Raw genomic sequence first — 18,123 nt, 5'->3', positions numbered from 1 at the left:
TTATAGTTAAAGTATGTTTATTGCTGCATAGTCCACATGACCATTGTGTGGGTTTGTATTTCTTTCCATTTCTCCACTGTCCTTTACCTCCATTGCATTATACCAGGTGATTTATTTCTAGCTCTTCCCATCCCACATCTTTACTCTTGATGCTTAGCGTTTTGTGTTGTGCAGCCAACTGCATCAAGATGGAACATTTAATTCTTGGACTTGTATTCTCAGAAAAATGAGTCAGTGCTCTTTTCCATTTTATGACAGTTAGAGCACTGATTCAGGAAAAAAGTTGGGCATACATGTATATAAATACCATATAAAGCATGCGTATAAGTACCATTGATGTCAGTGGGACTTAAGCATGTGTTTAAAGTTAAGTTTCCCTGTATAGAGATGCTTTTCTGAATCAAGGCTAAGTTGCTGCCATCAGACTCATGGCAAGTTGCCAGTCCAGTCCTCAGTAGGGTAAATTTTGAGGGGCTCTAGCTTAGATGCTCGTGCAAACATCTGTGTGCCCCCCCAAAAAAAAATAAACATCTGTCTTGAAAACTTGGGACTTGTTTTGAACAAGCGTTAATGGGTGTGCTGCATCTTTAGGTCAAATATAAAGAGTGATGAACAAGGATTAAGTTTAACTTTTAATTTTCTGGTCTTTGTTGGGTTAAATGTTTCTATAATCCTTTGCTATATAATTATGGCTAATTTGGCCTATTCCTTCCACTCCTTATATTTAGAATATCCTCTCAATTAATGTTGGCCAGTTCACCGCTTCTGTGTATCATTCCAGCTGTAAAATCCAGACCCCTGTTGTGTTGTATTGTTTTGTAGTCCACCCACAAGGACTTTTAGATTATACTCTTTCTGGGACAGGAACTCTGTTACTTATTTTTGTTTGGCACATTTTACCATTGTATTATGTCATGTAAATCTATTGTGACATATACATCTTATGCTTTCACTATGTACTACAGTTCTTATCCTAGATTCAAATTCCAACAAGGTCAGTATCAACCTGAATAGTTTGATTTTTATCAGGAATCACAAATGTATAAATAAAGAAGAATTATACAGTACGTAGTGAAAATATAAGATTATAATAAAAACAAACCTAATAGAAATATGTGTTTATTTGCAAAGTATAAATAATTGTTGAGCTGGAAAAGTCAGGAGTAATCGTGGCATAGTATGCCATCACTATTTCTCACATAATTAACAATAAATAATTTTTAGGCATCCTGGAATTAAAATTTGCAGAATGCTTTTGTATTATTCTTCTTTACTTGCCATGAACTATATAATAGAGTATTGAATTTGTTTTTTCCCCCAGCATATTCTACTGGCATTGAAGTTTGTCATGGCGTTTGTGATTCCTGATAAACCACGGGATATCCAGATAAAACTGGCCAGGTTGGAATTTGAATCTCTAGAAGCTCTCAAACAGCAGGTATGGGCAACTGACTTGGGGAAACAAATGTACTAGTTTGGGGGACCAAAAGCAAAGATAAATTATGGAAATGGAAATTGTCAGTACTATCCTCTATTTCAGTTGCATGGCATTCGATATTAGCATCTTTAAGGGACATACATAGTATCAATCTAAAATGTAAAATAATTTAAAAATTGTTTTTAAAAAACCCTATTATTGATGCAAAAGCTTTCAGTGATTTAGTCATTGATCATTCCAATTAAATAATTTTTGTTTGGAGTTTAACTATCCTTCTGTATTGTTTGCAACCAAAATAAAGCAGTGTTTAACAGAAACAGATGAAAATGCCTATCAATAAATATGAAAGTGATTAGTATATTTTAATTGTTCACATTGATTGGAAAGCAAAAAGTAAACAGCATTAATGCTGAAAAGTAAATTAAATTTTAAAAAGTACTTTAAATTCTAATAATTTCAGTTATTGTTTAGTAACACAGAGATCAACATTTTTAACCTGACAGTATCTCATGAATTTGTGTTGAATTTGCCAGATTGGGTCAGGTATCTTTCATTTAAAAAAACCCCACTCTCTTATTTATGATGATACTTACTTTCCTTTGTAAAGAGCTTTGAAATCTATGGATGAAAAGCTCTCTATAAGAAATGGTGTTCACTGTACTGGCATCACGTGTAAATTGTAGTTGGCCACTGTATGGAGGAATATTGTTACTGTAAGCACTCTTGGCATGGATTTTTTTAAATAATCATTTCAATCGTTTTGGGGGAAGGTTACCAAAGAATTATATGGACATTATGTGAAAAAGGTAAACTAGATTACATTTTATTACCACAGTTTTAGCATTATTATTTTTATATATATATGTATAATTTACATTTCAGCTGTATGTATCATAGAATCATAGAATATTAGGGTTGAAAGGGACCTCAGGAGATCATCTAGTCCAACCCCCTGCTCAAAGTCCAATCCCCAACTAAATCATCCCAGCCAGGGCTTTGTCAAGCCTGACCTTAAAAACTTCTAAGGAAGGAGATTCCACCACCTCCCTAGGTAACGCATTCCAGTGTTTCACCACCCTCCTAGTGAAAAAGTTTTTCCTAATATCCAACCTAAACCTCCCCCACTGCAAGTAACATGTATCCTTTAGGAAAACAATGAGCTAGATTTTTCTACTGCAGAATCTATAGAGGCAAATGCATACAAGGAGACAGTAGTGGAAGCCATAACTGAAAGTAACTAGTATGTGGTAACCTCAAGCGGTGGGAAGAGATCTCTCAGGTAGAACATGCCTGTATGGCTACCCTCTACAAAGAAAATAAATCATAAGGGAAAATCCGTGACCTAGTGGAAAGAAGAATAGCTATGTGGGGGAGGAACTGGGTGGACCTCTGTAGGTTCTGAAAAATATTTGACTTTGAGGATATTTAGCTGAATGATCCAGTTACAGAAAGCAGAATTCCAGGTAAAGATTAGCAAATAATGTAATTTTGTAATATTGTAAGCTAAAATGTGAAGTATATGCAGTAGCTGATTACAATAAGCATTATGCATATAGCTGTCTGTCTACACTGAATTAAACTAATGTTGCATGAAATCATTTATGAAAATAACCCTTTTTTGATTTCTTTGCTTTATTTATGAACATGAGGATTTCCATCTTAACCTTCATAATCGCCAATACGTAAAAAAGTATTTCAAAGGCCAATTATCCATAAAAATAGGTATTTGGGACCGCTGTGTCCTCAGTCACCAGAAAGTTGCATATGAATTATGATGAATTTTAGGTTTTTCATGTGAGTATTTTAATTGTGGTGGTGGGCTTTCATTTGTTAGTTTTTGGCTCGTCTTAGAAATCTTGGGTGAAATCATGGCCCATTAAAGTCAAATGAGAGTTTTACCATTGACTTACTGGGTCCAGGATTTCATTCCTCATCTTCTGTCAGACTAAGAGTAGGATTTTAATAAAACTAAGTGAGACAAACAAAACCCCCACTTAACCCTGTGTTGTCTGTCCCATATATTGGACTGTGATTGTGCATGAATGTGATAATTTTTCACAGAAACAAGCACAAAACAAGCATAAACTTTGCAAAAATATACCCAAACCCAATGTTGGGAAAACCCCCAAAGTTTCAGAGTTGAAGTCCCATTCACCCATAGTTCTTAACACATTCACACACTCTCATCTTTCTTCCCTGCCACTTCAAAGTCCTTAGATGGTATTTTATACAGTGGAAATGAACCGGAGTGTACTGGGGAAGCAGCATCGAATGTTCATATCAACACAACATTAGTGTTCACATTGTCCCAATGGTCACTACTGATTTGCAGAGGCAATATACTTAGAGTACATCAGTTATAGGTGAGTAATCGTCCATACTCTGTGATCTTCAAGTGAAGTTGGAGAATACACCTTAACAAAAAAAAATCTTCTGTGATATCTGGCAAAATGTTATATTCATTTCAGCCAAACTGACCCCTGAAATATTACATTGCCATCACTATTAAAAACACATGGTCTTATATGATGTGTGTCCCTATCCAGGTCAAGATAGTCTTCCACAATAAAAGCATAAAAAATAAAATCTAAATTAAAATGGAATCTAAAGCTCTACAATTTAGTTTTGTAGTTCTCTAATGGGTTCACTGAAGTTACCAGGCGTTGACAGTGGTCTTACATATCCTCTACTTAACATTTTAAAGAGCAGGACTGCTGCTCTATTTTAGTTGCTCCTTTTCTCTATTTTCATTTTGTAGACAGGCAAAACTAGTTCATCCACTGAAACCTTAAGCACAAATGAATAAAACCACCTTTGATTAGAATATGCTGGTTGAAATCTACTGAGTGTGGTTCAATATGAATATATTGTCAGCTGTTAAGACTTAAACTTTCACCCTCACATCTATGCATGAATTACCATAATATGTGCCTGAGCCCCAAGTCTTCAGGGTTTGTTTTATTAATCCTACTGAGAGATGGGCATTCTGCATTTCAGTGGGAACTAAAACCCTCCAATTCTTTTCATTCTCCATCTTCTTACAGGATAGAGAAGTCCTTTTTAGTTTTAGGATACCTATAATTATATGCACAGATAACCACGATCATCTTTTCAGATTTTCCTTGACTGATTCCATGTTATGTCTTTCATAGTTTGAACATGTCATGTATTAAGTAGTGTACTGAAATGGAATGATCTCATGTGGAGACTTGCTTTTATTCTTTAATGTCACATTAAAACAGCTTTGGTTTTCTGGATGTCAGCTGGCAAAATATCTGCACTTCAAAATAATTCACTGATAACTGAGGCATTCATTTTTAAAGCATATTTTCAAGTTCTTTCAGCCTCAGATAGTCAAGATAATCATAAGTAAACCTTCTGGCAATAAACATCATCTTTGTAATGTAACCCATTTTCGTTTTGATATTTGAAATTGATTTCTCTAAAAAAACAATTTTTTTAAAAGCAAAAAAAAAATGAAATGTGTTAGACTTATATGTCACATGGAAGCTTCCTCCTCCCCACTCTTGTGATAAGTGCATACCAAATTCGTCTTCTGACTGCTGTCACAATTCCCTGTCCCCCGTTTATTTTAATACATGAGAGATGCTAAAAGAAGGGTCTGCTTTTCCATGTTTGCAGAAGATCCTGATTGAGAATAGCTTTAGGACTTCTATTCTCTAGAGACAATAGATACTAGGTGTACATCACTCCGAAGTATATTGCTTGTTGTCTGGGTCTGGAGGAGGATTCCAGCTCTTCTGTATTCAGACCCATCTGCTGGCTGATTACCTCTTTAACAATGATTTTACACAATCAGTGTGCCATGTTCCTTCCTGAAAATAGTATTCCAAAGGTATCCAGCAATGAGGAAGAGGGACGTGAGGTGGTGTGCTCTATTTTGTTATGTGGCCATAATCTCAACCTATTATCTTAAAAAAGGATAAAACTGCAAGAAAGTATGGATTGGGGAAAAATCAGTAAAAACAGCTTCCTTGTTGAATTGTTTCTCCTTTTGAAGACTCCTCATTAGATAACAGGGAAACACAGAAGTGCCTTTAATAATAAATGTATTGAAAGGATAATAGAAACACTCCTGCCTCTATGACACTGGGACTAAACAGAATCATGAAATAGTCTGTGCTCTATTCCGTTGAAATCAACAGAATATCAGAGTATGTCAGGTATGTCCATTAGCACAGGAGGTGTGTGTTTACTGGACATATGTATGTAACTGGCACATTCAACAACAATGCTGCAGTTAACACACTGCGCTGCCTGCTTATACTATGTACAGATAGTAAGTAGAGGGTTGTTGATGGTGGGAAGAATGTGAAAGACAGTGGAGGAAAGGATAGGGAGAGGGCAGAATTGCTCATTGGTTTGTTTCTCTTTCATTTGTTTTGCTGTGCAAACTGAGCACCTGATATTGGTATCTATTATATTTTCTTAACCTAGAAAACTGCCATGTTGTTTTGCAGCCAAATTATTTATCAATCTAACAATCGCTCAAAACTGTCATCTGAGCTCAGTATATTACCGGTACCAACTCTCATGTTAGTTGATGTAGATAAAATTTGCATACATTAGTAAGGGTGGGGGGATGTTGCGTCTCAGTGAGCATTTCCTTATGGTGAATTATTATCTTAGATGCTGAAAAGATTCACGCTGATATTGGAGTACTCTGCCAAAAATCTAGTTTCCTGATATAGGCAAATGTTGATTATGTAATTAAAGCACAAACTCACACATGGTGTTCAAATAAAATGGTTATTAATCATTTTTATCTGTCAGATTTTTTAAAGAAAGAGCCCAAACCTGTTTAAATTTAATTTGAAAAGACAATTTCTCCCTAGTGAGTAATCTGTTGCCCCGGACATTCTTTAATATAAGGTTTGTGTGTGTGTTTGTTAGCAGAAGGGATAGACTATTAATAAACTATATTAGATTTTCATAACATAATTTCTTTTTATATATATTTTTAATACATGTTATCACTCATGGAAGTGAGAGATTTGTAACCAGTCATAGCAGAAACAAGCAGTGTTCAAACTTGCTCACATAGTTCTGCCAATATACTTTAATCCAAAGATGGACCCTTCTTGAGAGCATCCCTCTGAACCTGTCAATGTAAAAGTGTTGGAGGAACCACCCTAAAAGTAGAAATGGTGGAAAGGGGGTGGGACGAGAGCCCAAAATGAATTGTGGGGTTAACTTCATTAGCCTTTATAGCATTTTCTGTAATGTCAATTTCATGATTCTCTATTTCTGATAACAACTGAAAAAGTGAGATGACACACAGTCTGTGTGGTATGGAGGTAAATTTACATTTGTAATGTGGGAATGGTTGCATAAGCATACAATTACAAATATGTATGAATGTTATGTGATTGTGATTAATTACATGCTGTTAACTGGGGTGGGAGGGAAGACTTGCTGGAAAATTTATTTTTGTTTTTTAAACAACCCATTGCTTCTTTTTCTCATTGTAGCCAAAGTTAAATTTGTTCTTAATGTCACATATTGACAGCAGCGAACCATTCTTGCAAAGAAACCTCAGTCTTACCCTTTTCAGCCTCTGACCTAGATCCAAGGAATGGAATTCAACAAAAGTCAAGCCTATCTCCTCTGCATCCCCCAAACATCCCAGAGCACTGGTAATATATCTACAAGGAAATGTGGAGTAAAATGAGTAAGGCTAGGTTAAAATTATGCTTAAACCTAAGCACTCTGCAGTTACAGCAGACTTCGTAGGTTCAGAATCCACAGGGCTGCCCAATTATATTCTGACTGTCTTGAATACAGTGGGGGTAAACTCTTCCATTTCACATAAAAATGGGCGTAAAGTGCACCAAGAATTCTGATTTCAAGTGACTGTTGTCACCCAACTATTAATAGGCATTTAATTTGAGTGAGCCTGGATTTTTATCAAAATTTCAGTATTGTCCTGACTTTTTCCAAAATGTCCTGTCTTCCCTGTTTTGTGTGCTGCTTCCCTGGCTTCCATTCTCCCGGCAGATCACTCTTCAGAAACGGCAGGAGGACGAGCAGCAGGAAGCCTCAGGATTCCTGGAAAAAGAGACATGCTATAAAGAGTGGGAATAACATTAGCACAGCGGAGTTCAAACTTCTCATCCCACTATGTAAACTACCTCTGCTAATCCCTGGTGTCATGGCATTGTTTTCTGATCCTGTCATGGTAGGAGAGCTAAGGTGGAGGGCCAGGAAGATCATAGTTACATTAGTGCTGACACTTGTATAATGACTGAGTCCATGCATGTGTTGAAGAAGCAGAGTACACTGCCCAACTATTGTGATGCCAAGAACTAGTATCCAGATGATGCAAAAGCAGTCACCATAATTTTAACCGTTTTAAATGTAGAAACTGGTTTTGCCCACTGACACTATTTGAATATGTATAATTTTTGTTGTATAAGAGGGAGCACTCTGAGATTTGTGCTTTCGTTTCAGTGATGTTATAACTGCCAATACAACAAGAATGGGATATATTTCAGTCGGTATCTTTGCTCTGAAGTTATATGCAATTCCATTGCCAAGTAACACAAAAAATAAAAAGTGGCAATGTATTGTGTATATAACAGCGTAATGTTTACTCTCAGTGTGCATGTATTGCTTTATGCACAGGACCTAGAGTTTGTGTAGCACATTAGATTTGTTTTCAGTTGTCAGTAGAAGAAATATTAGCAAATTGTTCAGTTGAATTGAGGATCACATTCCCTATACAAATGTTTCTCAAACTCTCATTGCAGATCACTTCTTAATGGTGGAATCCTCTTCTGGACCATCTCTCTTCCCACTCTCCAATATCCAGTTCCTTACCTTCTGTGCAATATCTATAGAGTTTGGTTACTTGAAAACAGTAATGTTAGGACAACATTAAGAAAAGATAAAAATAAGCTCACTTTGGATATGGCTGGTTACATTACTTCCATACTATACTCCCTATTTTTTTTTAATTTGTGCTGTTTATTTCGTCTCTCTGGGGGTAGGACTAGACATTTATTAATACAAATTCTCCACTCTTTTCCTGCATCCACACTGAAGGAACCTGTTCAGAATCACTTGGCAGCTTACTATATGTGTTCATTTTCATAAAGGTATCTTTTTACTCACAGCAGGCAGTTTTTTAAAGGCTCAACTGATTATTAGCAGCTACTTTTCCCTGGGGTAGGTATATTTAAAAGTGTGTCTATCTACTGGCGTACTGTAAGTTTAATGTTTTTCAGAAAACAGTTATCATACTGGATAGTTTTGATGGCAAAACTTTTGCACTAAGATAAATATTTCGGAGACTCTGGTTTGAAGCTCAAAGGTTCTTAGCTTTTTAGGTCAAAATATCTCATATCCTCTGACCATGTTTGCATGCATGTTATAACGAAAATGTTTTTTAGTTCAGATGCTGTGTTGCTTTTTTGTTGCCACGGTTAAAGAGAAAATATCTAGTAGTTAAAGCCCAAGGTTTGGACATAATCATAAGACACTTAGAATCTGATAGTGAAATTCCTCCAGATTTTACTTTTCTTATACTTGATCACTGACATCTTAAAAAAATACTACTTTTGTTAGACTCATAACAAGAGTGCAGTTTATACTCTTTCAACTGTATTGACATCAATATAATGATGCTAGTGCAAAAATGAAAAATGCTTTGGTACAATGAAGTAAGATAGACATTCAAGTGTTTGTTAAATAAAGAAATATTTCAGTTCCTGTAGACATGGCATGTGTGAGAAATCAGTTTCCTGAAAAGGTATTCTTTATGAATGAGTAGGGAAATAAAAGCTATTTTTAAGATTCAAAGGAATTATTATAATGGGAAAATGGTTTTAAAATAAGCATTATATACTATACAGTTATTTTACAGTCACTCTTTAAAAGCAAATCATTTATTTTATTTTTTTGCTAAAAGTAATGAACCTGGCTGATATCCCTGCAGAACACGAAAAGCATTAACTGAATTAAAAAGATGTATTTCCTCAAAGATATTTTCCAAATGTGTTCCTTAATTGTTGAAAATATTAGTTACAAACAAAGGAATTCCCCACACACACTTAGCAAATATTTATCATCCACTTAGCTAACTATTGTATTGTTAAAAAATGAGGGGAAGAAACATTTGTGAAAAATAGGGATTTCTGCTAATGCTAGCAAATGGCTGTGCTATGATAAGAGCTCCTGCACACACAGCCAGCAACCACATATGTTTCCACCTGGTTAGTCTGTTATCAGAATCCATCTCTGATTCCAGGCTGATGAGAGGCTGAATTTGTAAACCTAGGTGTACTGGCAGATGAGAAGAAGTGCAAGTGCACAGATATCTAGACAATGGAAAACTTGTCAACATTCTGCCATTAGCAAGTGTGTCACCATTAGTGTACTGATGCCACATAATCCATGGAGCTGTTTTTTACATCTCATATCCCTGAGTTATAGTGGAGGCGGGGGAGGGGGAAAAAGGAGGTGCATTCTGATGGTCAAAAATCCTGGAGATCATTTCGCTGGCACAATATGTGAAGGTTATGTAATGTGTATATTACATAAGTGCACTCCAGTGCTAAAATCCACTAGCTATTATTTTAAAACTAATTACAGTTAGAGTATTAAAGAATATTAGAAAAAATTACTGAAAAAATATGATCCTAAATTATGTCTACAGCAGTAGTAGCAGCAGCGGTTTTGAATGAGTGATCATTCTTATGAATATATTAAAAGTAATGGGATGGTTTGTAATAAAGAACAAAGTTGAATGCACATCAATAATTTAAAAAGTTCATTTAGACTAAAAGTGAATTTGAGTTTAAAAAGGGCATATAACAGGGTAAAGCTCACAGTACACCACAATATTTTTATTTTACTGCTGTGTTTTTTCAGTATTTCAAATGGTGTTATGTTGGAGTCGCTGGAAGGAGGAAGTCATTTTTTATTTACAATCTGATTCAGTATCCCTTTCCCCTTAATTTGGGATCGGGAGAGCTGCAGTTGAGTTTATATAGCCTTGTCTGACATCACTATTAAAGTCCTCCAAAGATCAGGCCAAAAGTTCTCCAATAACATCAGTAACAACTCCCTCCCCTACCCTTGTAGAAAGGATCCAAGGGCTCCCTGGCAGTTCAGAAATAATAGACCCCCTAATGGAGGAGATGTACTCTTTTTCATTTTTCCATCTTTATGTAACAGGGAATCATCTCTTGCTAACCTCCTTTCTTCTTCATAGGTATCACATGGGGCTTTAGGGAGGGACTCAAGAGATTTTTCTTTAAGCAGAAAGGGCATGAGTGTCACAATGTACAAGCCGCCTTCGTATCCTCCTCCAAGATCCATTTGTCCAGTATTCAGATGGCTATTAATCATGGCCCTACTGGGAACCCTCAGGTATGCTATCCTATTCCCACAAGCCAGCATTCACTGTTGCTCCTTATAGGATTAGTTCTTCTTGTTTAAGTGGTGGTATAGACCTTCCCAATCAGGTCAGTTGCTGCAGTCACAGATCCTAGAGAAACAGGAGGAGGAGAGTGATAAGGATCAGCATGCCCACACAGAGGAACTATTGATCCCACCTATAATTTCATCCTTCTTCCCTGATGAGGCAGCAAATTCCTCCATTCCTTGTCTCATGGACAACTTTAAGGCATTCCAAGATTTGATGAAACACATGGCTGAAACCACTGGAGGTAGTTTGTAAGAGAAGTAGAACAAGCCACTACACTTCCTGTACCTTTCATGCCTGGTAGGATTGCCATGTCCATTAAGGAGAGATTGTTAGACCCTGCAAAGGAATTGTGACAAATTCCAGCATCAATATCTACCACATTCAAAAGATGATGCATGTACCTGGTGCCAGGATTACTTACTGTAGATCCTGCTCAAGGGCATCGGATTTCCTGAACTTCTCTACAGACTGCTTTGGATGTGTCTAAGCCCACTGCCTGCACTATGGCCACTTCTGGGGCAATGTGAAGAAGATCCTTCCAGCTCTAGTCATCGGGGATTCCCAGGGGAGTTCAAACATTTATAGAGGATCTGCCTTTTGAGAGCTGTGACCTCTTCAATTCCAAGATTGTCAAGGATCTCCATTTATCAAGATTCTAGGGTTAACTTGCACTCTCTGGGCTTGTGCACCCCAGTCCCAAGGAGAAAAAAAACAGATCTCAAAGCTCTTTCAGGCAATGTCCCTCTGCCCTATGCTGCTGTTCCAACACTTCCCACTCCCCACCCCCGGCCTGTGCTGGACACAGGTGCTGGTAGATGTCCTAAGGTAGTGAGCCTTGCACCTGTTTCTCTTTGGATTGGGCACTGGCCCCCTTTGCTTAAGTGGGTCCAGAAGCCTCTGACACCAAAACCCAATCACACCCACGTGAGTCAAGGGAAGGGGTGACCAATGGGCTGTAATAAGGAGGGGAAATTTAAGGGAATTCAACAACAGTGAAACAATAGCACAGTTTCTTCCCCTACCTGAGGAGGTGCCAAAAATCTTTACACCCTCACCTGAGGCCTCTGATCCCAGTGGTGGTGGAATGAGCTGAGATGCGCTAGCCTGGTGAGATGAGGCTCCTCTGGTGTCTGCTCAGTCTGGACCTCAGGCCTGATGAGATATGTTACTCCTCAACTACTCAGTCATCATCTTCTCTCAGAACATGCGTGAGCCTAAATCAAGAGTGCTCACAACAAGTCCCAAGCTAGAAGTGTCCCTCACAGGTCCTTTTCCCAGGCTCATGCACATCTACACCAGAGAAAGTGTCTTTCTTCTTCGAGTGATTTTCACATACATATTCCACAGCAAGTGTATGTGCACTCAGTGCACTCTAGTCAGAGACTTTTGCCACCAGTAGCACTAGGCGACGCTATCAGGCAAAGGCATAAAAGGAGGAAAAAATGGTTACTTACCTATACAGTAACTGTCATTCTTTGAATGTGTAGCGCACATATACATTCTATGACCTTCCCACCTTTATATACAGTGGTGCAAAGGAACAGGGAGGGAGGCAGTGACCAAGCTCCTTTTTTGCCCTCACCTGAGTGCATGAGGCGAGCAGAGGCACATGAGTCGCCTACTGATACTCTTGGCAGAAGTTTCCAAGTGAAGTACACTGGGCATGCATACACCTGCAGTGAAATGTGTATGTGCATAACACATCTCGAAGAACAACAGTTACTGTATAGGTAAATAACTGTTTTTCTTCCTTTCACGGAGGCCCCCCTCCCCACATGCTACAGTCAAGATGTCAACCCCTGCTCTCCAACTCTTCCCAACTGTCACGGAATCCTCCGGCTTCTAGCTTGCCCCTCTAGGCCATTGATCCTCCAGGTCTTGGCTGCTCACATTTAGCTGCCATCGGCTGTCTTATTACAGTATTATAATCCACGCAGGGCATCAGAACCACCAAGGAAGAAGAGGTTCCACTACTGATGACCCTCTGCTACTTCCTCAGCTACTGTGCACTCCATATCTGTTTCTTGGCAACAGGTTTGATGCGTAGTCAAGAACCTGGCAGAACCTACAGAGGATCTCTACCCATTTCCCCACTATTTTTTGACAACTGTTTTGCCTTTTTTCAGGAGGCCTCGGCTGGCATCATCAAGGACCAGTTTAGAGTTCATCAGCAAATGATACTGCATACAGATTCATGCTCTTGACCCTTGTTCCCCATTCCTCCCCATAGGAGATGGACTCTCTTGTGCACTTGGAACAGTGGAGAAAGTGCCCTTTAGGTTCAGAGGCAAGGGATTCTACTCCCATTATTTTCTTAATCCCAGAGAAGAAAGAGGGTTGGTGCCCTATCCTGGACCTTTGACATTTCAACAAGTTTGCCCATCATTTCAAGATCAGGATGGTGACTGCGGCCTCCATAATCTCCTTATTAGAGCATCAAGATTGGTTTGTATCTCTTAACTTGTAGGATACTTATGTCCATCTGCCCACACACTCAGGACATTGGGAAATACCTCAGATACCGGGTAGGGAATGCTCACTACCAATAGAGGGTCCTGCACTTTGGTCTTTCCACAGCACTGAGGGCTGTCATGGGAGCTTACTTGAGATGGCAAGGTATCCAGGTCTGTCTGTATCTTGACAGTTGGCTCATCTGAGGGAAATCACCCCAGCAGGTGACCAGCTCAATCTATGTAATCCAAAGGCTCTTTGCTACTCTAGGCCTCAAAAAAAATAGAGAAAAATTCACCTTTGATCTAACTCAAAGTCTAGAGCTCATAGGAGCCATGTTAGAAACAAGGTCAGTGAGGGCTTATTGCCAATAAGAAAGATTCCAAACTATCCTGGACCTTATCAATCACCTCCAGCCTGGTCGAAAGATGTTAATGAGACTGTGCCTTACACTTCTAAGTCATATGGCTTCCTGCACCTACGTGACTCAATTTTCCAAGCTTCACCTAAACATCACATGGACATATAGGGAACAGTCCCACAAGAATAACTTTTGTTAAAGTCGTGAAAAGACCCATGTTAGGTTTGCAAAGAAGTAATTGACAAATGCAATCTTGGCTTGCCCATATCCATTTAGGTAAAGATCATTTTCCTATTCTGTCGCTTTGACCATGTCACCCCTCTCTTTCTATCTCTAACACTGGATCCTCTGGATCCTTGTTTTCTACTGCATCAAACATAAGCTGCTTGTTTTCACTTTCAAAGCGCTTCACAGTCAATCCCCACTGAAACTATCATCTCTTTCACTATTGAGCTGTCAATGCATACGTCCAATTGGCTCAAAAGAATGGCCATACTGGGTCAGTCCAAAGATCCATCTAGCCCAGTATCCTGTCTTCCTACAGTGACCAATGTCAGATGCCCCAGAGGGAATGAACAGAACAGGTAATCATCAAGTGCTCCATCCCCTGTCACTCATTCCTATCTTCTGGCAAACCAAGGTTAGGGACACCATCTCTGCCCATCCTGGTCAATAGCCATTGATGGATCTATCCTCCATGAATTGATATAGTTCTTTTTTTAATCTGTTAAGAGTCTTAGACTTCACAACATCCTCTGGCAAAGAGTTCCACAGGTTGACTGTGCATTGTGTGAAGAAATACTTCCTTTGGTTTGTTTTTTGCTCATGACAGGGAGAGCATGGTCATGGCCACTCAGTCCAAGGCACACTGGGTTTGGTATATTTGTCATCAGATTACGCTTTGGCTCTGTACCTGCCAGGCACTCAGAATTCTAGCAGATCAGACATCTTCCTCATCTCTTGGATACCAGGATTGATGTACACATTCCCCTCAATCCTACTGATATCAAAAATCCTGAGAAAAATTAACTAGGACAGAGGCTTGATGATCATGATCAATCTAGGATGGGCCAGACAGTTCTGGTTCTCTGATCTCATCAATCTGTCATACAGCCTCTGATTGCGTTACCTACTTTGCCAAGCATAGTCTATCAGACTACACAGACTATCTGCACCCAGATTCAGCATTTGTTGCATCTGATAGGCTGTCTGTTGAGTGCCATAGGACTGCCACAGAAAGGAGTGATTCAGCTAACATTCAGATCATTGTGGTCCATAGCAACAAAAAACAAAACAAAACAAAAAACCCGCAAACCACCACACTCAGCTAGACTGGCTTTCAAAGTGAAGGGGAAAGATATTTTGTTTGGGAATCCTAACATCACCTGCCTCCCTTGAAAATTCTATTTCTGCTGTTTTGTTCTATTGGCCAGCCCTAAAACAATCAGGAATTTCCATCAACTCCATAAGGGTACATTTAGCAGCAATTTCTGCACATCACCCTCTTACTCAGAGCCTTATTCCATATTTTCTTTCCCTCTAGTTACTAGATTCCTCAAAGGCCTCTTACATATATTTCCCCTGTGGGCCCCTAGTGATCTGTTCTTATATCTTGTGTCCATGAAATACATAGTACCAAAACTTCAGCTCAGAGGGTAGGGGAGAATTCAGGGTCTCAGGCTAGTTCAACTTACACAGAGATTCATAAAGATAAGATGACTTTGATACCTCCCCCCAATTTCTGACCAATATTGTTTCAGAATTTCATTTGGATCAGTTTACTCACCTCCCAGTGTTCTTTTCCAAGCCCCATTCAAATTAAGTCTTATTATCTTGATAGGACAAGGCCCTTCAGGAACTCCCTTAGATTGTTTGTGACTTTGCAGACAGAGTTAAGAGTCAGGCCATATCCACTCTAAGAGTGTCTAAATGCGTATCTAACTGTATAAGATCCTGCTATCAGTTAGCTAGGTTAGATCCACCTATGCATATTGCAGCCCACCAGGGCTCAGGCAGACTCTACTACTTCGCAGAAGCATCCCTATCTCAGAAACTTGCAGGGTGGCTATATAGGGATCAGTCCACATGTTCATCTAGCCCTGCTCCTTAGTTGAGGCTTCCAGATGAGGTGCCCACTTTGGTAGAGCTGTCCTGCAATCCTTATTTAAATGGGACACCTAGCACCCTCCTCCAAGCCAAGAGGTAACTGCTTGCTAGTCACCATCTATGTAGACAATTACTTGAAGGAGAAAGAACAATTACTTACAATACAGTAACTGGTTCTTGAGATTTGTTGTCCACATGGATCCCATGACTCACCCTGCTTTTACAGTCCTGTAGCTCTGGGATTCTGTATTGACAAAGGAATTGAAGGGCACTTGGGTCTGTTCCACCTTTTGGTGTCCCCCATCTGAGGATGTAGAGCATCCAGTTTGCAGGTGTGGCTGCAATGAACACTGCTATCCAAAAGAATCCATTCTTGTGCTTATGGGGACAATGTGAAGAATACCTTTGGAAGAACCCCAGTTACTGTAAGGTAAGTAACAATTCTTTCATATGAAGCTTTTAGGTTAACAAGAGGCAGGGAATTAGCTTGATATTTAGCCCTGTATATCACTAGTACTGGACAGTTTTCTTTGATTGAAGATAAAAACAAAGCTGATGACAAGAGAGTAAATTTATCCCCAAGGGATTGTTTTTGGAAGAATTCCCATTAGTTAACCATAGTAATTAACTATCTATTTGTCCATCTTTTTAGGGGGTTGTACTTGCAACCTTTTGTTTTTATTACATTTTGTTACTAATTTGTTTGGTTTTTGCTCTCTTCTTTTTGGTGTATTTGACGCTTGTAAATAACTTCTTACTAAATCAAATCTTTTCAATTCTGTGTTCCTTCATTCTTGCTTGTTTTCTTAAATCCAAATATTTATGACTTCCATAGCAGAGATAGTTAGGTCATATGCAGCCAATTTTATAAATCTAATTTAGTAAATGTAGTGTTTGTCTGATTGCAGTTTACCCTGAACTCTAAACAGCTGTTAGGCATTTTAAAATGGCCCTGTATTGTGAATATTTTGAAAACATCAGTTTACTTGCCATTATAATGTTTTACAGCTCTAAATACAGTGACAATGGAATTTATCCAGGAAGAGAAGCAGTCTTAAAAAGTCATTTAAGTACTCATGCCAACCTTGTCACACTAGGCAGTTCATTTACGTTGATTTTATTAGAACCCAAACAAAAAGCTAAAGAAGGACTGAGTCTGTTCTGAATTGTGCTGTGCCCTCATCACAATATTCTCTGTTTGAACACAATCTCCTAGTCCCCCAGATAGATTAAATTATATATAATTTACCCTCATTATACCCACATTTCAGTATAGCATTCAAAAGGCTTGATTCTCAAGAATTGTAGTACAGTGAGAACAGACTGTGCGGTTTTGGAGGAAAGCCTAATGCAAACAAAACTGAATGCTGAAAGCTTCTGAAAACGAAAGCTGAGAAAGGTGGAGGAGTGAAGCTAGAGGTTATTGCATATGGCGTCATCATAAGATATGCTTTGGCTTGATTCTTAATGTTGCTAAATTTTGGATTGATATTGAATTCATGCAGTACTGACACCTTTTCAGTTTAAAAAACAAACAAACAACCTCTGCTTATACTAATTAAGCAGTTAAAATATAAGGAGAATGCAGACCCACTCTTCTGCTGGAAACTATATCTGCTGTTTAAAGTACATCTTTATTTTTTACTTTACAAAACATACTTGGGTGTTGGTGTGTAATATTTTATGCCCTTTTTAACTACTGTTTCTTTGGTGCTACTGAATCAGTTTGCAGGTTGAACTAGTGACGATTTGGTGGTAATTGTGATGTTAAATCATTACCAATAAATCATTTAGCAGCTGTCAGTAGATATTCATAAAGGAAGGGTAACCTAAGTTGTCTGGAGTTTTATCAGGATCTCTAAACATCTGTAGAAAGAGAGGGCTGGTGTGGACTTTGCTTTGTAGTTATATGCATTTTATCGTGTTACTTAGGCCATGTCTACACTACCACTTACATCAGTAAAACACACCCCAAGTGACAAAAGTAATGCCAGCATAAGTGATAGTGTGCACAGCACTATGTTGGTGACAGAGCGTCTCCTGCCTACATAGTTACCACCTTTATTTGGGGTGGTTTAATTATGTCAATGGGAGAGCTCTCTTCTGTGCGCATAGAGCGGCTTCACGAGAGATCTTACAGCAGGGCAGTCGCATTGGTACAGAAATGTCGCTGTAAGCTCTCTAGTGTAGACGAAGCCTAAATATTATGTGCAAGTGTTGATTGTGCTGAATTCTTATAGGTGTCAAATACTTTGTGGGAATTCCAGTGGTATTGCTGTGTTTTCTTACTTTGTTGACATAGTAACACTACAGTTC

At 38.6% G+C, this 18,123-nt stretch overlaps 1 protein-coding gene across 5 annotated transcripts in view; it reads left to right on the top strand.

The window, feature by feature from the left end:
* ANO10 (anoctamin 10) overlaps positions 1–18,123 on the top strand; it is a 257,869-nt gene that overhangs the window by 188,230 nt on the left and 51,516 nt on the right. For 3 of the 5 annotated variants that reach the window (XM_073333329.1, XM_073333325.1, XM_073333326.1), the window contains one exon: positions 1,322–1,438. The exons of 1 other annotated variant lie outside the window; for it this stretch is intronic. In XM_073333329.1, coding sequence (XP_073189430.1) covers positions 1,322–1,438 — 117 coding nt within the window. Of the gene's footprint in view, positions 1–1,321; positions 1,439–8,208; positions 9,014–18,123 lie in introns of those variants that run through there. One more of the 5 variants, XM_073333327.1, reaches the window with a different exon arrangement.

Source organism: Lepidochelys kempii, chromosome 2 (assembly GCF_965140265.1).
Source record: "Lepidochelys kempii isolate rLepKem1 chromosome 2, rLepKem1.hap2, whole genome shotgun sequence".
NCBI lineage: Eukaryota > Metazoa > Chordata > Testudines > Cheloniidae > Lepidochelys > Lepidochelys kempii.
This window is presented reverse-complemented; position numbering and strand designations above follow the sequence as displayed.